The sequence below is a fragment of the Taudactylus pleione genome, unplaced genomic scaffold (assembly GCF_031769625.1).
Source record: "Taudactylus pleione unplaced genomic scaffold, aTauple2 ptg001027l, whole genome shotgun sequence".
NCBI classification, from domain to species: domain Eukaryota; kingdom Metazoa; phylum Chordata; class Amphibia; order Anura; family Myobatrachidae; genus Taudactylus; species Taudactylus pleione.
In genome coordinates, this window is record NW_028285428.1 from 1124156 (window position 1) to 1148890 (window position 24735).

Consider the following 24735-nt stretch of genomic DNA (forward strand, 5'->3'; position numbering starts at 1 on the left):
ATATTGCTGGAGTGTACAGACAGAAGCTGAGCATACTGTATACGTCTAGATCAGATGGCTAGTTTTTTTTTTATTTTTTTAATATTTATTTCCTACCAAAAATGGCAAGTCTTTGCAATACTGTATGTCTGCCCCGTTCCTGAAAGATCAAAATCTTAGATTGTTTTCCGATACTGCTCCCCCTTATTTTCCCCTTAAACTCTTTTAATTTTCTGCATCACAGTTGTTTTAGTAAAATGTTCAATACAAACTACTGATAGTAAATAAAATAAAAAATTTCATATAGTTAGGAAAAATTAGTAAACAAATTATCTCCATTCGCCATCTCTGAAGGGAGGGGAGCACTGAGCATCGGTCAAAGTTAAACTTGGTTATTTATAAAGATGTGCGGTTCGGTTCCCCAGAAATTCGAATCAACATGAATTTTGTGAATCCTGACAGATCCGAGTTGCGGTTCTGATCTCCTGTGGAGATCTGGACAGATCTGAATCGCGGTTCTGATCTTTTGGATTTTAAATCCGAATTTTGGATTTTGGATTGCAAAAATTACATGATTTTTGATGGTTTTAAAAACTTTTTAGCATTTTTTTATTTAAAAACTCAGATCCAAAACCAAAACACTTGAGAGTGGTTTTGCAAAACCAAAACCACGAAAATAAATCCAGGGGGGTCGGCGCACAACTCTTCACAATGAATGTGAATATTTCACTTGATTTGCTGAAATGTCTTAATTATATTACTCTACGTGTAATATAAGGGTTATATGACTAATTCTATTTGGAAGAATACATTATATACATAGCATACACAAAATACAGAAACTTAATTAATGTTCACTTGTGTATTTTAGCTCTCCTAGAGCGATCGCTGACCTTGCTAAACAAAAGCCAGGAACTGACTGAGTTCATCCAACAATTCAAGTCTCTCCAGCCAGTCGCGAACTCTGAAATCATGAAGGGAGCTCACAGCAGCTGCTCCCAAATAGAGGGCCTTTTGGAATTACTGCAAGATAAGAGGCGGCAGCTGGACAAGCAGATGAGGCAACACCGCCAAAGGTTGGAGCAGGTCTTGCAAGTCAGTCAGTGGCACCAACAGGAAGACAAGGTACGAGCAAAAATAAACACAGCACCTGTTTCCCCAGGTTACAACTGAATGGATGGAGCCAGAACACAACGTTGTTTTGTGTAAAGGAAACTGTTTAGCGTTTATGCATCTGTGGCTCTTTTCACCCCCCAGGCACAGTGGTACATGAACAACCTTTCAATGGCTGCCATCTGGTGTTAGTGTGTGTCTGGCCTTCAACTGTTGGCAATACATGATAAAACACAATGGATAAAGTTTTAAAACACGTTATTAAGTGTGTACAGTATATTGTTGTTGTTTTTTTTCCTTAAAGAAGAACAATAAAATGTCTGGGTTTATTTTAATGTAATTTGAGAATGTAATTAGTAAAATTTAATAAAAAAGTTTAAAATATTTAAAAAATGTTTATTGTTTGAAGAAGATGGATCACATTTATTAATGAGGAGAATCATTATGTATTGAATAAAGAGGCAGATACCACTGATAATTCTTTTATGGGAGAAATATTATTTTATGAATATATTAGGGGAAAGTGATTGTTTAATTTGGCAATATTAATTAATTGTTAATTGGGGTAAAAACATGTTTTAATGACTTCCGGCAACATTTATTATTTTGTGGGTGCCAACATTATAAAATAATAATTTTTACCCTATTGCCCCTTTAATATAATTATTGAATAATATTTCTGTTATAATAAACTTAAACAATATTTTTCCCCTTGATATATTAATAAATTACTTTTTCCCATATAAGAGTATTATCAATGTTATCTGCTTCTTTGATCAATAAATAATGTGCATTGTGATCCCTTGCCTTGTGATTGTTGAGATAGTGCAAATGCTTTTTGAGCTATCTTGAATGTCACAGCCACCTGAATTTTTTTTAGGCAGTTTTTGGTCGGTTTGCAAAATCATTGCTTGATAAATTTGGTGGCTTCTACTCTTGACGTTTAAAAAAATTGTGACTTCGATTTGTTCAATGGTGCCTGCTATACTGGTAATTTTACGTTGGATTTAAATGCCTGAGTTTGCAAACACTTCAGCCAGATGCAGGCAACATCCAAAGATAGACATTTGCACATCTTGTTCCAGACAGTATTTTTATTGTGAATCAGTAGCCTCTTAAAGTATGTTTTCAAACTCATATTTCATTATTTGTCTGCAGATTTTTTTTTTTAAATGATAAAAACTGAAAATTGTTGTTTGCATAAGTATTCAACCCCATGTGCTGTGAAAGCTCCAAGTTTACACAGATGGCTTTCAATTAGCCTCTACCTGTGAATGTTTAAAAAATGGGTTAGTTCTTAAGGATAAAAGACCCCCAATCAAATAATATTGGTCATACTGTAAATCTGAAGGAAAACTGTAAAAATGAAGACCAAAGAGCATCCTAAGAAAATGAAAGATAAAGTTATAGACATGCACAAGATATGAAAAGGCAAGAAAGTAATATCTTAGTGCTTGGATATCCCATTCTTACTATTAATTAATTTATTTTTTATTTATTAACAGTTTCTTATATAGCGCAGCATATTCCGTTGCGCTTTACAATTGGAAACATTGAAAGAACAAAACAGGGTAATAACAGACAGACATAGAGGTAAGAGGGCCCTGCTTGCAAGCTTACAATCTATAGGGAAATTAATGAAGAGGGATATCTATATAATAAGCGAGAACACATGTCTGTCTGTCTTTTTGTCCTTTATGCGCGGCCTGGGTGATAGTGATAAATAGTGGGTGATAGTTATATTTAGTATGTGATAGTGATTAATAGTGGGTGCTAGTAATAGATGGTGTTAGTGAGTGATAGTGATACATAGAGCATTATAGTGGGTGCTAGTAATAGAGGGTGTTAATGAGTGATAGTGATACATAGAGCATTATAGTGGATGATAGTAATAGATGGTATTAGTGAGTGATAGTGATACATAGAACATTATAGTGAGTGATAATAGTATATAGAGGGTGTTGGTGGGTGCGATAGTGATACATAAAGCATTAAACTGTAGTGGGTGATAGTGATAAATAGTGGGTGATAGTTATATTTAGTATGTGATAGTGATTAATAGTGGGTGATAGTTATATTTAGTATGTGATAGTGATTAATAGTGGATGATAGTAATAGAGGGTGTTAGTGAGTGATAGTCATACATAGAGCATTATAGTGAGTGATAGTAATATGTAGAAGGTGTTGGTGGGTACGATAGTGGTACATAAAGCATTAAACTGTAGTGGGTGACAGTGATAGATGGACGGTTATAGTTGTTTTTTGTGATAGATAGTGGGCTATATTGATGTAGGGTGAGAGTGGGCAAATTGTGATACATTGATAGAGGTAGGTCTGGAAAGTCCTGAAGCTGACTTTCACTCAGCTCCTTGGCCCCACCAGAGATCTCCCCTAGCTGTGAGACTTGCTGGGCACTCAATACCATCTGTTCCATAGAGTATACAGCCCAGACACTGTTAGCACTGGGATCCTGGTACTAGCTGCCAGATCATTACAGCTGGAGACTGACTGCTGCAGGTATCAAAATATCACCTGTACTGCAGACTGTGCCTTGACTAAGCACCTGCTTTCCTCAACACCCCAGGCCTAATTTCACTGCTCCAAACAATCTTTGCACTGACAGAGCCTCAAGCCCACCAATGCCTCCTGTACAGTGGCTGCCTACCACCTTGCGGCCCTGAGCACTTCCACTGGTCTGGATGATATCGCCAAGATCTCCTCCGCCAAACTAGAACCTAGCCAAGTTCCAGTCAACTCTCGAGCCCATCTGATGACCATTGTCACACATATGGCCATGATGGACATTGCTACTGCCTTTAACTCTGCTCTCTTCATGCCTCTATGTGTCTTGTAAAAGCTTAAGGCCCCCATTTACTAACGAGTTTTATCACCAAAACGAGTGATAAATGTCACTGTGTATAATAAATGGTGCTCCAGCCAATCACCTCCCAACTGTCATTTTTCTAACAGTTGACAGTTGGGAGCTGATTGGCTGGAGCACCATTATCATACACAGTGACATTTATCACTCGTTTTGGTGATAAAACTCGTCAGCAAATGAGGCCCTATATGCGAAACGTACGTCGGCACTAGACGAGTGTCTGTCATGTCTCACTAATACATTAGTTGTATGTTATTTTAGGTGTCAGCTGGATCACTGGCTTTGCTTACCATGATAAATTATGCAATAATCACTGCTCCTACTCACAATTAATAAAGGAATGGAGACCGAGAAAGAAACATGTGAACTTGCTGCGGTCTAACATATATATATAGACATCTTAGCTATTACATGCCAGAAGTGATCGTGTCATTCCAATATTTAGACACCAGTGTGCTATATAAACGCTGAGTCAGAGTGTGTATGAGAAGGGCATAATATCTCCGGTCCCCCTACCTAATTTATATTTAAGCGCATGGCGTGAATGACATGGGCTGTACACCATATTATACAATGTGGATCATATAATTCCATCACCTACAGTATAACAAATCCATTCAATGTGCAATAAATCCTGTGAATATTACAGTGTGCCTCTATATAAATAAGATATATGAAAACACATTATATGAGGTCCCTACTCTGTGACAAATCCTAGGCTGATATTAAACATCTGATGTGTGACTATCTATCACTTAGCTACGGCTCAATATATTAGAACATCGTGCAATACTAGGATATACGTGCTGAAGCTCATAGTACTAATATCAATGGTAACCCTATCTGTTATAATTAGATACAATGCAGCTATATAGCAACTTCTTACATTGACATTGGAGCTTTGTGTATCAATCTCAGCACATTAGAGATCTTTTTGCACACCTGAGATTCTGAAATAAGGTGAAGATCACACTATTAGATATAGATCAATACTAAGATGAGACATTCATACCAGGGAATTGATTTAACCCCTCAATATTGAAGCTATCCGACTGACACTTGACCACATAAGAGTTTTATATTGTTTTATTTTTAATCACTTATTCTTCATACTATTGACACATTGCTATACTTTTATTAACGTATTTCGCTTTGCTTTATGTATAATCTGAATAATTATTTTAAATAACTAAATAAAGGTTATATTTTATTATTGTGCACCAGATACGGATTCCTCTCTTCCTGTTTCTAATTTGCCACCAGAGAGGGAATACCAAACTACTAATCCTATCCTTTAGCCTCTTTATTACCCTGCCTTCTGCAGTACCTTTACAGGTAATCATCTTGGCCTCTACATCATCTGCCCTTCAGGTCTCTGCTCCATCTTGGCCCTTGTACCATCATCTCCACATTTAAGCCTCTGCACCAACCTGGCCTTCTCTGCCAACTGTTTTGGTTGCTCCTATTGCCTCTTATTGCTCCGTCCATTAGAATGGAAGCTCTCACAGACAGGGTAATCTAACCTGTGTGTCATGTCTGTCCACTATCCACCCCCCTCAATTGTTCCTGTCATGTCCTGTGCTGAATAGTTTCGGCATTCATTAAGTTTATTCTGCATAACTGCAATGTTCATGTCTGTCATGCATGTTCTGTTCTGTAGTCTACATAATTATGTATTATGTGGGTTGTAATTATGTATTATGTTTATTTGTTATTGTGTACGTTTTAATTACTGTCCTTTTGGGTCTACCGTAGTATGTTATCAACTGTACAGTATGTTCCATCCTATGTGCGGCAGAGTGGTATCCTTGTGGCACTATATAAATAAAAGAAAATAATAATGCCATGTCTAATATGGAGAACTATATCTAGTGCCAAATCTAACATGGTAGGATATAGTGCCAAGCCTATTATGAAGACCTACACTTTGTGCCATGCCTAATATGAAGAGCTACATTTAGTGCCATGCCTAATATGAAGAGCTACATTTAGTGCCAAGTCTAATATGAAGAGATACATTTAGTGCCAAGTCTAATATGAAGAGCTACATTTAGTGCCAAGCCTAATATGAAGAGCTACATTTAGTGCCAAGTCTAATATGAAGATCTACATATTGTGCCAAATCTAATATGAAGAGCTGCAGTTTGTGCCAAGTCTAATATGACGATCTGTATTTTGTGCCAAGCCTAATATCAAAAGCTACATTTTGTGGCAAGCCTAATATGAAGAGCTACATTTAGTGCCAAGTCTAATATGAAGAGCTACATTTAGTGCCAAGTCTAACATGAAGATCTACATATTGTGCCAAGTCTAATATGAAGAGCTGCAATTTGTGCCAAGTCTAATATGAAGATCTGTATTTTGTGCCAAGCCTAATACCAAAAGCTACATTTTGTGCCAAGCCTAATATGAAGAGCTACATTTTGTGCCAAGTCTAATATGAAGAGCTACATTTAGTGGCAAGCCTAATATGAAGAGCTATATTTAGTGCCAAGTCTAATATGAAGAGCTACATTTAGTGCCAAGTCTAATATGAAGAGCTACATTTAGTGCCAAGTCTAATATGAAGATCTACATATTGTACCAAGTCTAATATGAAGAGCTACATTTTGTGCCAAGTCTAATATGAAGAGCTACATTTAGTGCCAAGTCTAATATGAAGATCTACATATTGTGCCAAGCCTAATATGAAGAGCTACATCTTCTGTGCCAAGTCTAATATGAAGAGCTGCATTTTGTGCAGAGCCTAATATGAAGAGCTACATTTTGTGCCAAGTCTAATATGAAGAGCTGCAGAGCTGCGTTTTGTGCCAAGTCTAATATGAAGAGCTGCGTTTTGTGCCAAGTCTAATCTGAAGATCTGTACTTTGTGCCAAGTCTAATATGAAGAGCTGTACTGCGTGCCAAGTCTAATATCAAGAGCTATATTTTGTGCCAAGCCTAATAGGAAGAGCTACATTTAGTGCCAAGCCTAATAGGAAGAGCTATATTTAGTGCCAACCCTAATATGAAGAGCTACATTTTGTGCCAAGCCTAATATGAAGAGCTACATTTTGTGCCAAGCCTAATATGAAGAGCTACATTTAGTGCCAAGCAGTGACGTGCAGTGAGGTCAATGGCTGGGGAGGCACACATATATAAAAACACAGTTTTTATATCAAAACTCTGGAGCATGACAGGGAGTATGATAGGGGAGGGAGTATAACAGGGGAGACTCTGCCTACTCTGAACGCTTGTCCCTGGTGCCAAGTCTAATATGAAGAGCTACATTTTGTGCCAAGCTTAATATATAGTGCTATATTTTGTACCAAGTCTAATATGAAGAGGTACATGTAGTGCCAACTCTATTATAGAAATAATCAGGGCTATTTTTCTGGAAAAACAGGTTCAGGAAATTGGGTGAAGCTACTGGGGGTGGAGCTATAGTTTTTGAACCAGGACATTACATCATAGTTAATGAGAGGTTCAGAAACTGAAGGCCTGATTCAGACCCGTTCGCAAGGCTGCGTTCGCACACAGCTGCCCGCATCCAAAGTATGCAAATCCAGCAATTGCTAGCAAGACATTAGCACGCCCACTATGCTTTGCCATGCGATCGCAGTATGTATTTAGATGCCCACCAGTCTGACACAAGGCGCACACCTTAGTAACATACGTCATCACCAGGAAGTGTATTAAACAATCGGTAACATCGGCTGACATCGGACCCATACGCAGCACTTGTGGCTGGCCATACCCTACCGCAAGCACTGCGAGTGCTGCTGTGTTTAATTCAGCCATGTGATGGGTACGCTGACGATGCGTCTTAATTATGCACCCCCCTGAAACGGCGTTCAGATGCACAGACACACCTGCGTTCGCCCCACCACACTCCCGTTACCATTGACCACCCCCTATCACCACCCACAAACGGCACCTCCTGTCACTCATGCTTGAGGAGCATCTGTGTACTGGCAGCGAATGCTTCCCGACCGCATGGACTAGTTCGCGCACGCACACTGCATCTTGTACACGTGCGCAAATTGCAAACATCGGCAGGCTGCGTGCGAACGCAGCCTAGCGAGCGGGTCTGAATCGGGCCCTGAGTTCCTGCTTGTTCCTGCTGAAAAAATAGCCCTGTAGATAATATAATATCTTGCACCAGTGACGTCTTGCTCTGAATTCTTATGAATGTTTATTCTGACTGCAAAATGGCTGCTCTGCTGTCACTATCCAGATAACTGGCACGTTCCCTTTTGGAGCTGAGTGTCACATTACTGCATCAGGTAGCCGTGCACAGGATCAAACACTGTTTCAGAGATTCTGTAAATGCCACAATGCTAAGAACAGCTGTTCTTCAGTACAACAGCTTGAAATAAGTGCCCGCAGAGCATGCTGTGTACATTTTTAGCTGCCAAAATGGAGACTTGATAGACTTTTCCTTTGTTGTTGAATCAGAATTTATCCTCAGTCAGAAAAGAGCCAGTTTGGTTGGTAAAAAAATATAAATCATATATAGTATTTTAACATATTGTCACATGTAGGATTTCTGTATTTTAATACATGTTATGTAAAAAGTAAAACACACTTTTTTTATTTTGGAGCCTCACAACAGCTTTCTGTGACAACCTGATGTAATGTGTACTCCTTTCCCTACACATACTAAGTCCTGGCCAAACAGTAATGGTGCGTACACACTGGGCGATTTTACTGAGCGACTGCACGATTATGACATCGTAATGGTGCAATCGCTCAGTAATTGTACACAAATCGTGGACTATAACGTCGGAAACGACCAGCGATGCGCGCTCCCCCTGGTCGTTCCCGACATTGTCCATCGCCTGAAGGCTAATCTGTCGATAACGACAGGTTGATCATGTTCTGAAATGATGGAGGGTGCCTACACTGAACGACTGATCGCTCAGTGTAGGCACTACAGGGGATCAGGAACGACTGAACGATTGCGATGTCATAATCTACTCCCCCCTTAACAACAAACAACCTATCCCTGTGACTTAACAACTGTCATTCCTAAATTACCCCTCCTTTCACTTTATTAACCCCATCCATCCAGGCTTGCCTACCCTCCCGATTTGGCCGGGAGCCTCCCGATTTTCGGGTGCCGCTCCCGGCCCCCCAGAAAGGCAGGCAAGCCTCCCGGAAGTCTCACACCCTCCTCACCTCCCCCCTGAAAAAAACAGAAATCCCCGCAGCGGGGGGCCCGGTGACGCGATTTGCGCAGAATCACGTCATCGTGGCCCCGCCCCCTGCTTCACAATGCCGAAAATCACGGCATTGTGAAGAGGGGTCGGAGTCACGATGACGCGATCGTGCGGCTCCGCCCCCAGTGTGACCCAAAATGGCCACCCCGCCCCCAATGGCCGGCCCTGCCCCCCACTAGTAGCCGACAATCAGCTCCCTCCCGGAAGACTGGAGCTGATTGTCGGCAAGTATGCATCCATCCCTGTCTAGAGGTTTATATGCCCTCTGTTCTATGCAAACCTCAGTTATTTTTGTCAGTGTCCTTTTTAATGATGTTACTGCTCTGTATAGCAGTAATGATGTCTGGTGTTTTATAAATACTGGGTAATAATGATGTATTTATTTTTCCCATAGGTTACATGTTGGCTGAGAGAGCACATAGATTTATATTTGACCGATGTCCAGCTAGGTGCATCACTCACAGAAAACGAGGAGCTCCTTCATAAACACAAACAACTCATGCTTAATGCCAAGGTAATGTCACATTGTTGTTATTTATAAATGTCAGTATCAGGGCCGGATTATAGGCAGGGCGACAGGGGCGATCGTCCCGGGGCCCCCACACATAGGGGGCCCCCACACCCTGTCCCCTGCCACTACTACTAAGACCGGCGGAGTACAGAATTTAGCTGTCTCCGCTGCGGTCTTCAGTGATTGCAGCCAGGCAGCGCTCACTAAGCACTTGGGTTCAGAGCGTGGCGCTGCTCTGGCCAGCGGGCAGGTTGTGCAGTGGGGCTGTACGGCAATGCAGGCGTGACGTCAGAGGTCACGTTGCGCAGCCCCACGCCAGCCCACCCCCTCAAAAGCCGCGTCTGAAGCCCGTGAAGTTGATTAGACAGGAGCTGCAGCTGCTGCCTCGGGACTCACTGCTCCTGTGTTATTGCCTCGCGGCCTGGAGTCAGTTAATGTTTTTTTTTTTAAGTGTTGTGCTGCTGATTGTGGGGTCGGAGGGGCACACTGTGTGTTGGTTGGAGGGGCACACTGTGTGTGTATATATATTAGGGGTGTGCACCGGCCACTTTTCGTGTTTTGTGTTTTGGTTTTGGATCTGGATCTTTCTTCGTGTTTTGGATCTGGATTGGTTTTGCCAAAACCACCCTTCCGTGTTTTGGGTTCTGGGTTTTGTGTTTTGGATCTGTATTTTTTTTTTAAAAAGCATAAAAACAGCTAAAATCACAGAATTTGTTGGTTTCTCTGCTCCTATGCTATTATTAACCTCAATAACCTTAATTTCCACTCATTTCCAGTCTATTCTGAACACCTCACACCTCACAATAGTGTTTTCATGTCCAAAAGGTTGCACCGAGGTAGCTGGATGACTATGCTAAGCGACACGAGTGGGCGGCACAAACACGTGACCCATCTAGGAGTGACACTGCAGTGGCAGACAGGATGGCAGTTAGAAAAACTAGGCCCCAAACTGTACATAATGCAAAGAAAAAAAAGAAGTGCAAGATGGAATTGTCCTTGGGCCCTCCCACCCACCCTTATGTTGTATAAACAGGACATGCACACTTTAACAAATCAATCATTTCAGCGCCAGGGTCTGCCACACAACTGTGGCTGAAATGATTGGTTCGTTTGGGCCCCCACAAAACAAGCTGGCAATTAATGTGTCCCTGCACAAACTGGCTCTACGGAGGCAAGATGTCATCCTCATCCTCCTCATCCACCGATTCCTCACCCTCTTCAGTGTGTACATCCTCATCCTCACAAAGTATTAACTCGTCCCCACTTGAATCCACCACCACAGGTCCCTCTGTACCTTCTGGAGGCTGGTCTGCCTGGAAGAGCTGATAATTCATTTTGATGAACATCATCTTCTCCACATTCTGTGGAAGCAACCTCCTACGCCTTTCGCTGACAAGGTTCCCGGCTGCACTAAACACTCTTTCGGAGTACACACTGGAGGGGGGGCAACTCAGGTAAAATAGAGCCAGCTTGTACAGGGGCCTCCAAATTGCCTCTTTTTCCTGCCAGTACAGGTATGGACTGTCTGACATGCCTACTTGGATGCTGTCACCGATGTAATCCTCCACCATTCTGTCAATGGTGACAGTATCATATGCAGTGACAGTAGACATGTCAGAAATTGTTGCCAGGTCCTTCAGTCCGGACCAGATGTCCAAACTTGGTCCTGCCTGCCCTGCATCACCGCCAGCGGGTTGCTTAGGATACCTAAGTTTTTTCCTGGCAGCCCCAGTTGCGGGAGAAAATGAAGAAGGAGCCGTTGACGTGTCACGTTCCGCTTCAGCTGACAGTGTGTTCACCAGCAGGTCTTTGCACCTCTGCAGGCTTGTGTCGGCCGGAAAGAGAGACACCACATAGGCTTTAAACCTAGGATCAAGCACGGTGGCCAAAATGTAGTGGTCTGATTTCAACAGATTGACCACCCTGGAATCCTGGCAAAGCGAATGAAGGGCTTCATCCACAAGTCCCACATGCCGAGCGGAATCGCTCCGTCTTAGCTCCTCCTTCACTTTCTCCAGCTGCTTCTGCAAAAGCCTGATGAGGGGAATGACCTGACTCAAGCTGGCTGTGTCTGAACTGACTTCACGTGTGGCAAGTTCGAAGGGCTGGAGAACCTTGCACAACACGGAAATCATTCTCCACTGCGCTTGAGTCAGGTGCATACCCCCTCCTTTGCCTATGTCATAGGTGGATGTATAGGCTTGTATGGCCTTTTGCTGCTCCTCCATCCTCTGAAGCATATAGAGGGTTGAGTTCCACCGCGTCACAACCTCTTGCTTCAGGTGATGGCGGGGCAGGTTCAAGAGTGTTTGCTGGCGCTCCAGTCTTCGGCACGCAGTCGCTGAATGGCGAAAGTGGCCAGAAATTTTTCGGGCCACCCAAAGCGTCTCCTGCACGCCCCTGTCGCTTTTCAGAAAATTCTGCACCACCAAGTTTATTGTGTGAGCAAAACATGGGACGTGCTGGAATTTGCCCAGATGTAATGCCCGCACAATATTGGTGGCGTTGTCAGATATCACAAATCCCCAGGAGAGTCTAAGTGGGGTAAGCCACTGGGCGATGATTTCCCTCAGTTTCTCTAAGAGGTTGTCGGCGGTGTGCCTCTTACTGAAACCGGTGATACACAGCGTAGCCTGCCTTGTAACGAGCTGGCGTTTCTGAGATGCTGCTACTGGTGACGCTGCTGCTGTTGCTGCGTAAGGTGATACATCTACCCAGTGGGCTGTCACAGTCATATAGTCCTTAGTCTGCCCTGTTCCACTTGTCCACATGTCCGTGGTTAAGTGGACATTGTGTACAACGGCATTTTTCAGGACACTGAGGACACTTTTTCTGACGTTTCTGTACAGTCTCGGTATCGCCTGCCTAGTGAAGTGGAATCTAGACGGGATTTGGAACCGGGGACACACTACCTCCATCAATTGTCTAAATCCCACTGCACTAATGGCGGATACCGGACGCACGTCTAACACCAACATAGCAGTCAAGGCCTCAGTTATACGTTTTGCTTCAGGATGACTGCTGTCGTACTTCATCCTCCTCGCTAAGGACTGTTGGAGGGTCAATTGTTTAGTAAAAGTAGTGGTGTTCCTACTTCATCTCTGGGATGATGAACGACTCCCAGCAGCAGCAACAGCAGCAGCGGCAGCAGTAGGCGTAGCAATGCAGGATCCTCCAGAGGAATCCCGGATAGGAGAGTCAGTCATGCCAGTGACATGGCCTGCAGGACTACTTCCGATCCTGACTAAGGAGGAAATTGACGAGGAGGGAGTTGACGGTGTGGTTTGCAGGCGCTTGGATACAACAGGACAACGGGATTTAGGTGTCCCTGGACTGCTTACGGTCTTAGCCAAAGTTTCTGAACTTGACAGTAACTTTTTATGAACGCGCTGCAGGTGCCGTATAAGGGAGGATGTTCCTAGGTGGTTGACGTCCCTACCCCTACTTATTTCACCTTTACATATGGTACATATGGCAAGACAGTTGTTGTCCGGATTTGGATAGAAATATTGCCAGACCAAAGAGGTGGAATGTTTGGTCTTCTGCCCAGGCATGACCGTGATGGGCTTTTTCATCCCACGGACAACAACTGTCTCCCCCGGAGCCTGATTAAACAAACCACATCACCATCAGAATCCTCCTCGCCAACTTCCTCCTCAGCGCCAGCTACACCAGTATCCTCATCCTGTTGTACTTCAACAGTGACATCTTCAATTTGCATATCAGCAAGTGGACTGTGGGTGCTCCTTTCAGCACTTGCAGGGGGCGTGCAAATGGTGGAAAGAGCCACCTCTTCCCGTCCAGTGCTGGGAAGGTCAGGCATCGCAACCACCACCACACTTGGACTCTCCTTGGGGATTTGTGATATCTTCTTAGAAAGCACAGTTCTTCGCTGTGCTTTTGCCAGCTTAACTCTTTTGATTTTTTTAGTGGGAGGAGGGCTTCCATCGTCATGTGAAGCTGAACCACTAGTCATGAACATACTAGGGATCGACCTTAGCCGTTCCTTGCCACTCCGTGTCGTAAATGGCATATTGGCAAGTTTACGTTTCTCTTCAGCTGATTTAAATGTCTTTTTCAAGGTCATTTTCCTGAACTTTGCCATTTGGGATTGTATGTGCCCTCTACTATGACATTGGGCATCGGCCTTGGCAGACGACGTTGATGGCATGTTATCGTCTATGTCATGACTAGTGGCAGCAGCTTCAGCACTAGGAGGAAGTGGTTCTTGATCTTTCTCTATTTTATTTTTATCGGAGAAAGTTTGGTCCTCCATTTATGTTATATCGATTTGATATATACGTGCGGCTAAACCCAGAAAATAATTTTTTTTTTGGTTTGGACTGGAGTGTACTTTGGGGGTTACAGCACCCTTTAACGGTCAAGCCAGCCGGCCCTTTACTTATGACACAGGCGCACTCTTGGCACTACTTTGTTGATGCACGTGCGGCTACTGCGCACACAATTCACAAACACAGAAAATAATTTTTTTTTTGGTTTGGACTGGAGTGTACTTTCGGGGGTTACAGCACCCTTAACGGTCAAGCCAGCCGGCCCTTTACTTATGACACAGGCGCACGCTTGGCACTACTTTGTTGATGCACGTGCGGCTACTGCGCACACAATTCACAAACACAGAAAATATATTATTTTTTTAGCACTTGGGGGGAGCACCCCTGATGGACAGAGCACCCCCTGGACAACACTGCAGCACTCCTTTAGGACTGGGACACTGCACAGGACTTTGGAGTGGACACAGCCCCTATGGAGAACTGACTGCACAACACAGTCCAGCCAGCCCCTATGGACTTTGAAGTAGTGGACACAGCCCCTATTAACAACAGCAGCACAGCACAACACAGCCAGCCCCTATGGACTTTGAAGTAGTGGACAACAGCAGCACTACACTACACTACACTACACAGCCCTAACTCCCACCCTCCCTCTTCACTGTCCACAGCCGAGTGAGAAAATGGCGCCGACGTGGGTACCTTATATAGGATCCAAAACCCGCGAGACTCGGAAGGCGGGATGATGACGTTTTGCCTCGATTTCAGATCCGAGTCAGGCGGGAAAAGTCGAGCCTGATTCGGATCGGACTCGGATCGGGGGGGCTCGGGGGGGTTCGGATTTCAGAAATCCGAACCCGCTCACCCCTAATATATATATATATATATATATATATATATATATATATAAGAGAATAGGCACTCACCATTCAGTATGAAAAGTATTTAATAACTCACAGATATTACATGAGGAAGTTGATGTTTCGGTCCTTCCAGGACCTTTGTCAAGACAGAGACAGTCGCCACAAAGCTACCACCAACAGGACACGGTAGCTTTGTGGACTTTGCCATCTCTAATGGAGCACCCCGCACTATGAACTTTATGCTATGAGTGCAGCTCTCTGGATCGATTGTATATATATATATATATATATATATTTTTTTTTTTTTATATTTGGATCACTGATAGGGGCCCCCACAAGTTTGTTACCCAGGGGCCCCCACAGACCTTAATCCGGCCCTGGTCAGTATATACTAGTTAGGGGTGTGCACCGGCCACTTTTCGTGTTTTGTGTTTTGGTTTTGGATCTGGATCTTTCTTCGTGTTTTGGATCTGGATTGGTTTTGCCAAAACCACCCTTCCGTGTTTTGGGTTCTGGGTTTTGTGTTTTGGATCTGTATTTTTTTTTAAAAAACCATAAAAACAGCTAAAATCACAGAATTTGTTGGTTTCTCTGCTCCTATGCTATTATTAACCTCAATAACCTTAATTTCCACTCATTTCCAGTCTATTCTGAACACCTCACACCTCACAATAGTGTTTTTATGTCCAAAAGGTTGCACCGAGGTAGCTGGATGACTATGCTAAGCAACACGAGTGGGCGGCACAAACACGTGACCCATCTAGGAGTGACACTGCAGTGGCAGACAGGATGGCAGTTAGAAAAACTAGGCCCCAAACTGTACATAATGCAAAGAAAAAAAAGAAGTGCAAGATGGAATTGTCCTTGGGCCCTCCCACCCACCCTTATGTTGTATAAACAGGACATGCACACTTTAACAAATCAATCATTTCAGCGCCAGGGTCTGCCACACAACTGTGGCTGAAATGATTGGTTAGTTTGGGCCCCCACAAAACAAGCTGGCAATTAATGTGTCCCTGCACAAACTGGCTCTACGGAGGCAAGATGTCATCCTCATCCTCCTCATCCACCGATTCCTCACCCTCTTCAGTGTGTACATCCTCATCCTCACAAAGTATTAACTCGTCCCCACTTGAATCCACCACCACAGGTCCCTCTGTACCTTCTGGAGGCTGGTCTCCCTGGAAGAGCTGATAATTCATTTTGATGAACATCATCTTCTCCACATTCTGTGGAAGCAACCTCCTACGCCTTTCGCTGACAAGGTTCCCGGCTGCACTAAACACTCTTTCGGAGTACACACTGGAGGGGGGGCAACTCAGGTAAAATAGAGCCAGCTTGTACAGGGGCCTCCAAATTGCCTCTTTTTCCTGCCAGTACAGGTATGGACTGTCTGACATGCCTACTTGGATGCTGTCACCGATGTAATCCTCCACCATTCTGTCAATGGTGACAGTATCATATGCAGTGACAGTAGACATGTCAGAAATTGTTGCCAGGTCCTTCAGTCCGGACCAGATGTCCAAACTTGGTCCTGCCTGCCCTGCATCACCGCCAGCGGGTTGCTTAGGATACCTAAGTTTTTTCCTGGCAGCCCCAGTTGCGGGAGAAAATGAAGAAGGAGCCGTTGACGTGTCACGTTCCGCTTCAGCTGACAGTGTGTTCACCAGCAGGTCTTTGCACCTCTGCAGGCTTGTGTCGGCCGGAAAGAGAGACACCACATAGGCTTTAAACCTAGGATCAAGCACGGTGGCCAAAATGTAGTGGTCTGATTTCAACAGATTGACCACCCTGGAATCCTGGCAAAGCGAATGAAGGGCTTCATCCACAAGTCCCACATGCCGAGCGGAATCGCTCCGTCTTAGCTCCTCCTTCACTTTCTCCAGCTGCTTCTGCAAAAGCCTGATGAGGGGAATGACCTGACTCAAGCTGGCTGTGTCTGAACTGACTTCACGTGTGGCAAGTTCGAAGGGCTGGAGAACCTTGCACAACACGGAAATCATTCTCCACTGCGCTTGAGTCAGGTGCATACCCCCTCCTTTGCCTATGTCATAGGTGGATGTATAGGCTTGTATGGCCTTTTGCTGCTCCTCCATCCTCTGAAGCATATAGAGGGTTGAGTTCCACCGCGTCACAACCTCTTGCTTCAGGTGATGGCGGGGCAGGTTCAAGAGTGTTTGCTGGTGCTCCAGTCTTCGGCACGCAGTCGCTGAATGGCGAAAGTGGCCAGAAATTTTTCGGGCCACCCAAAGCGTCTCCTGCACGCCCCTGTCGCTTTTCAGAAAATTCTGCACCACCAAGTTTATTGTGTGAGCAAAACATGGGACGTGCTGGAATTTGCCCAGATGTAATGCCCGCACAATATTGGTGGCGTTGTCAGATATCACAAATCCCCAGGAGAGTCTAAGTGGGGTAAGCCACTGGGCGATGATTTCCCTCAGTTTCTCTAAGAGGTTGTCGGCGGTGTGCCTCTTACTGAAACCGGTGATACACAGCGTAGCCTGCCTTGTAACGAGCTGGCGTTTCTGAGATGCTGCTACTGGTGACGCTGCTGCTGTTGCTGCGTAAGGTGATACATCTACCCAGTGGGCTGTCACAGTCATATAGTCCTTAGTCTGCCCTGTTCCACTTGTCCACATGTCCGTGGTTAAGTGGACATTGTGTACAACGGCATTTTTCAGGACACTGAGGACACTTTTTCTGACGTTTCTGTACAGTCTCGGTATCGCCTGCCTAGTGAAGTGGAATCTAGACGGGATTTGGAACCGGGGACACACTACCTCCATCAATTGTCTAAATCCCACTGCACTAATGGCGGATACCGGACGCACGTCTAACACCAACATAGCAGTCAAGGCCTCAGTTATACGTTTTGCTTCAGGATGACTGCTGTCGTACTTCATCCTCCTCGCTAAGGACTGTTGGAGGGTCAATTGTTTAGTAAAAGTAGTGGTGTTCCTACTTCCTCTCTGGGATGATGAACGACTCCCAGCAGCAGCAACAGCAGCAGCGGCAGCAGTAGGCGTAGCAATGCAGGATCCTCCAGAGGAATCCCGGATAGGAGAGTCAGTCATGCCAGTGACATGGCCTGCAGGACTACTTCCGATCCTGACTAAGGAGGAAATTGACGAGGAGGGAGTTGACGGTGTGGTTTGCAGGCGCTTGGATACAACAGGACAACGGGATTTAGGTGTCCCTGGACTGCTTACGGTCTTAGCCAAAGTTTCTGAACTTGACAGTAACTTTTTATGAACGCGCTGCAGGTACCGTATAAGGGAGGATGTTCCTAGGTGGTTGACGTCCCTACCCCTACTTATTTCACCTTTACATATGGTACATATGGCAAGACAGTTGTTGTCCGGATTTGGATAGAAATATTGCCAGACCAAAGAGGTGGAATGTTTGGTCTTCTGCCCAGGCATGACCGTGATGGGCTTTTTCATCCCACGGACAACAACTGTCTCCCCCGGAGCCTGATTTAAACAAACCACATCACCATCAGAATCCTCCTCGCCAACTTCCTCCTCAGCGCCAGCTACACCAGTATCCTCATCCTGTTGTACTTCAACAGTGACATCTTCAATTTGCATATCAGCAAGTGGACTGTGGGTGCTCCTTTCAGCACTTGCAGGGGGCGTGCAAATGGTGGAAAGAGCCACCTCTTCCCGTCCAGTGCTGGGAAGGTCAGGCATCGCAACCACCACTACACTTGGACTCTCCTTGGGGATTTGTGATATCTTCTTAGAAAGCACAGTTCTTCGCTGTGCTTTTGCCAGCTTAACTCTTTTGATTTTTTTAGTGGGAGGAGGGCTTCCATCGTCATGTGAAGCTGAACCACTAGTCATGAACATACTAGGGATCGACCTTAGCCGTTCCTTGCCACTCTGTGTCGTAAATGGCATATTGGCAAGTTTACGTTTCTCTTCAGCTGATTTAAATGTCTTTTTCAAGGTCATTTTCCTGAACTTTGCCATTTGGGATTGTATGTGCCCTCTACTATGACATTGGGCATCGGCCTTGGCAGACGACGTTGATGGCATGTTATCGTCTATGTCATGACTAGTGGCAGCAGCTTCAGCACTAGGAGGAAATGGTTCTTGATCTTTCTCTATTTTATTTTTATCGGAGAAAGTTTGGTCCTCCATTTATGTTATATCGATTTGATATATACGTGCGGCTAAACACAGAAAATAATTTTTTTTTTGGTTTGGACTGGAGTGTACTTTCGGGGGTTACAGCACCCTTTAACGGTCAAGCCAGCCGGCCCTTTACTTATGACACAGGCGCACGCTTGGCACTACTTTGTTGATGCACATGCGGCTACTGCGCACACAATTCACAAACACAGAAAATATTTTTTTTTTTGGTTTGGACTGGAGTGTACTTTGGGGGTTACAGCACCCTTTAACGGTCAAGCCAGCCGGCCCTTTACTTATGACACAGGCGCACTCTTGGCACTACTTTGTTGATGCACGTGCGGCTACTGCGCACACAATTCACAAACACAGAAAATAATTTTTTTTTTGGTTTGGACTGGAGTGTACTTTCGGGGGTTACAGCACCCTTTAACGGTCAAGCCAGCTGGCCCTTTACTTATGACACAGGCGCACGCTTGGCACTACTTTGTTGATGCACGTGCGGCTACTGCGCACACAATTCACAAACACAGAAAATAATTTTTTTTTTGGTTTGGACTGGAGTGTACTTTCGGGGGTTACAGCACCCTTAACGGTCAAGCCAGCCGGCCCTTTACTTATGACACAGGCGCACGCTTGGCACTACTTTGTTGATGCACGTGCGGCTACTGCGCACACAATTCACAAACACAGAAAATAATTTTTTTTTTGGTTTGGACTGGAGTGTACTTTCGGGGGTTACAGCACCCTTAACGGTCAAGCCAGCCGGCCCTTTACTTATGACACAGGCGCACGCTTGGCACTACTTTGTTGATGCACGTGCGGCTACTGCGCACACAATTCACAAACACAGAAAATAATTTTTTTTTGGTTTGGACTGGAGTGTACTTTCGGGGGTTACAGTACCCTTTAACGGTCAAGCCAGCCGGCCCTTTACTTATGACACAGGCGCACGCTTGGCACTACTTTGTTGATGCACGTGCGGCTACTGCGCACACAATTCACAAACACAGAAAATAATTTTTTTTTGGTTTGGACAGGAGTGTACTTTCGGGGGTTACAGCACCCTTTAACGGTCAAGCCAGCCGGCCCTTTACTTATGACACAGTCGCACGCTTGGCACTACTTTGTTGATGCACGTGCGGCTACTGCGCACACAATTCACAAACACAGAAAATAATTTTTTTTTTGGTTTGGACTGGAGTGTACTTTTGGGGGTTACAGCACCCTTAACGGTCAAGCCAGCCGGCCCTTTACTTATGACACAGGCGCACGCTTGGCACTACTTTGTTGATGCACGTGCGGCTACTGCGCACACAATTCACAAACACAGAAAATAATTTTTTTTTTGGTTTGGACTGGAGTGTACTTTCGGGGGTTACAGCACCCTTAACGGTCAAGCCAGCCGGCCCTTTACTTATGACACAGGCGCACGCTTGGCACTACTTTGTTGATGCACGTGCGGCTACTGCGCACACAATTCACAAACACAGAAAATAATTTTTTTTTTGGTTTGCACTGGAGTGTACTTTCGGGGGTTACAGCACCCTTAACGGTCAAGCCAGCCGGCCCTTTACTTATGACACAGGCGCACGCTTGGCACTACTTTGTTGATGCACGTGCGGCTACTGCGCACACAATTCACAAACACAGAAAATAATTTTTTTTTGGTTTGGACTGGAGTGTACTTTCGGGGGTTACAGCACCCTTTAACGGTCAAGCCAGCCGGCCCTTTACTTATGACACAGGCGCACGCTTGGCACTACTTTGTTGATGCACGTGCGGCTACTGCGCACACAATTCACAAACACAGAAAATAATTTTTTTTTTGGTTTGGACTGGAGTGTACTTTGGGGGTTACAGCACCCTTTAACGGTCAAGCCAGCTGGCCCTTTACTTATGACACAGGCGCACGCTTGGCACTACTTTGTTGATGCACGTGCGGCTACTGCGCACACAATTCACAAACACAGAAAATAATTTTTTTTTTGGTTTGGACTGGAGTGTACTTTCGGGGGTTACAGCACCCTTAACAGTCAAGCCAGCCGGCCCTTTACTTATGACACAGGCGCACGCTTGGCACTACTTTGTTGATGCACGTGCGGCTACTGCGCACACAATTCACAAACACAGAAAATAATTTTTTTTTGGTTTGGACTGGAGTGTACTTTCGGGGGTTACAGTACCCTTTAACGGTCAAGCCAGCCGGCCCTTTACTTATGACACAGGCGCACGCTTGGCACTACTTTGTTGATGCACGTGCGGCTACTGCGCACACAATTCACAAACACAGAAAATAATTTTTTTTTGGTTTGGACAGGAGTGTACTTTCGGGGGTTACAGCACCCTTTAACGGTCAAGCCAGCCGGCCCTTTACTTATGACACAGTCGCACGCTTGGCACTACTTTGTTGATGCACGTGCGGCTACTGCGCACACAATTCACAAACACAGAAAATAATTTTTTTTTTGGTTTGGACTGGAGTGTACTTTTGGGGGTTACAGCACCCTTAACGGTCAAGCCAGCCGGCCCTTTACTTATGACACAGGCGCACGCTTGGCACTACTTTGTTGATGCACGTGCGGCTACTGCGCACACAATTCACAAACACAGAAAATAATTTTTTTTTTGGTTTGGACTGGAGTGTACTTTCGGGGGTTACAGCACCCTTAACGGTCAAGCCAGCCGGCCCTTTACTTATGACACAGGCGCACGCTTGGCACTACTTTGTTGATGCACGTGCGGCTACTGCGCACACAATTCACAAACACAGAAAATAATTTTTTTTTTGGTTTGGACTGGAGTGTACTTTCGGGGGTTACAGCACCCTTAACGGTCAAGCCAGCCGGCCCTTTACTTATGACACAGGCGCACGCTTGGCACTACTTTGTTGATGCACGTGCGGCTACTGCGCACACAATTCACAAACACAGAAAATAATTTTTTTTTTGGTTTGGACTGGAGTGTACTTTCGGGGGTTACAGCACCCTTAACGGTCAAGCCAGCCGGCCCTTTACTTATGACACAGGCGCACGCTTGGCACTACTTTGTTGATGCACGTGCGGCTACTGCGCACACAATTCACAAACACAGAAAATAATTTTTTTTTGGTTTGGACTGGAGTGTACTTTCGGGGGTTACAGCACCCTTTAACGGTCAAGCCAGCCGGCCCTTTACTTATGACACAGGCGCACGCTTGGCACTACTTTGTTGATGCACGTGCGGCTACTGCGCACACAATTCACAAACACAGAAAATAATTTTTTTTTTGGTTTGGACTGGAGTGTACTTTGGGGGTTACAGCACCCTTTAACGGTCAAGCCAGCTGGCCCTTTACTTATGACACAGGCGCACGCTTGGCACTACTTTGTTGATGCACGTGCGGCTACTGCGCACACAATTCACAAACACAGAAAATAATTTTTTTTTTGGTTTGGACTGGAGTGTACTTTCGGGGGTTACAGCACCCTTAACAGTCAAGCCAGCCGGCCCTTTACTTATGACACAGGCGCACGCTTTGCACTACTTTGTTGATGCACGTGCGGCTACTGCGCACACAATTCACAAACACAGAAAATAATTTTTTTTTTGGTTTGGACTGGAGTGTACTTTCGGGGGTTACAGCACCCTTAACGGTCAAGCCAGCCGGCCCTTTACTTATGACACAGGCGCACGCTTGGCACTACTTTGTTGATGCACGTGCGGCTACTGCGCACACAATTCACAAACACAGAAAATAATTTTTTTTTGGTTTGGACTGGAGTGTACTTTCGGGGGTTACAGCACCCTTTAACGGTCAAGCCAGCCGGCCCTTTACTTATGACACAGGCGCACGCTTGGCACTACTTTGTTGATGCACGTGCGGCTACTGCGCACACAATTCACAAACACAGAAAATATATTATTTTTTTAGCACTTGGGTGGAGCACCCCTGATGGACAGAGCACCCCCTGGACAACACTACAGCACCCCTTTAGGACTGGGACACTGCACAGGACTTTGGAGTGGACACAGCCCCTATGGAGAACTGACTGCACAACACAGTCCAGCCAGCCCCTATGGACTTTGAAGTAGTGGACACAGCCCCTATTAACAACAGCAGCACAGCACAACACAGCCAGCCCCTATGGACTTTGAAGTAGTGGACAACAGCAGCACTACACTACACTACACTGCACAGCCCTAACTCCCACCCTCCCTCTTCACTGTCCACAGCCGAGTGAGAAAATGGCGCCGACGCGGGTACCTTATATAGGATCCAAAACCCGCGAGACTCGGAAGGCGGGATGATGACGTTTTGCCTCGATTTCAGATCCGAGTCAGGCGGGAAAAGTCAAGCCTGACTCGGATCGGACTCGGATCGGGGGGGCTCGGGGGGGTTCGGATTTCAGAAATCCGAACCCGCTCACCCCTAATACTAGTATACCCTAATCCATACACGCCTACCCTCCCGGAATTTGCGAGAGGCTCCCGATTTTTCGGGTAACCCCCGCACCCCCCGGAAGGGTAGGCACTTCTCGCGCATTCTTCACTAGGAAGTGGGCATAATGGGGAGAATTTCCGCGGCAATCATGGGTCTCTGTGCAGGGGGCGGGGCTTAATGATGCGTTTCTTCACAATTTGCATCATTTGGCACCGCCCCCTATTTAAATTTGAGCCGATTGCTGCATTTTGCCACGAGGGGGCGGGGCTTAATGAAGTGAATCGTCATGTCCCGCCCGCGTCGCCTCCTTCCTGCTTCTCTTACCCGGGCTTCTCCCGGGAAGAGAAAACAAAAGGTAGGCAGGTATGCTATAATTAATCATGGTGGGCATGTTTGCAAGTCATTAAAATATATGATGCTATTAATAATTAGATACATATAATAAATAATACAGTACTTTGAGCAAAATTCACTGAGCAGTGGGTTTACCGGGGTTTGTATACTGAAGGATTCCACGATGGATTCATGGCCGGTGCATGGTCAACACCACTGTATGTACTAAAGATCACTTTGACCTTTCAAACTAAACTCACTGTAGATCCCCGTCGGTTTCTAAACTCGAATCTTGCTACAAAAAGGCTGCAGTTCAATACGATCCATGCAGCCTTCTATATATTATTTTGTTGAAAAATGTACTGTAGGAAAAAAAAGTTGGGTCCCTTCGCAATATGATAACCAGCACTAGACCTTCTAAGGCAGTGTTGGCTAACCTTGACACTCCAGCTGTTATGGAACTACATAACCCAGCATGCACTGCTACAGTTTTGCTATTAGGGCATGCTAAAACTGTGGCAGGGCATGCTGGGATATATAGTTCCACAACTGCTGGAGTGTCAAGGTTAGCCAACACTGTTCTAAGGCCTCCATGCATGGTGCGATCTGTAAAAGATCCAATCTCGTTTGCGACTTCCCTTGAATTCCTGAACTCTCACGGTCAAACGATATTGTGCCCACACACGGAACGATTGTACAAACGACCAAACGATATAGATGGGTCGTAAACGACTGCAGATGGTAAATGATATATCGTTTGTAGCAAACAACCTCACGATGCTGGAATTTAAATAATGGGAAGAAAAGTGACAACATATCATCCATCGCATCGTTCATCATGCGCGCACACAAAACCATGTGTGCCAAACGGTGAAAGATAGGTCGATATCTTTCTGCAGGTTCAATTGATCAGCGATGACGATGTACGGCAGTGGGGGCGCGCATCAGCATCGTGATCACCCCACACATGGCACTTTTTACACGATTGGTCTTCCAATCGATCGAA

The 24735-nt window shown here is 45.1% G+C and overlaps 1 protein-coding gene across 1 annotated transcript in view; it reads left to right on the forward strand.

Annotated features, from left to right (window-relative positions):
- Positions 1 to 24735, forward strand: part of CCDC141 (coiled-coil domain containing 141) — a 284239-nt gene that overhangs the window by 103331 nt on the left and 156173 nt on the right. The window contains exons 5-6 of the mRNA XM_088461203.1: positions 851 to 1104; positions 9569 to 9688. Coding sequence (XP_088317329.1) covers positions 851 to 1104; positions 9569 to 9688 — 374 coding nt within the window. The remainder of the gene's footprint in view (positions 1 to 850; positions 1105 to 9568; positions 9689 to 24735) is intronic.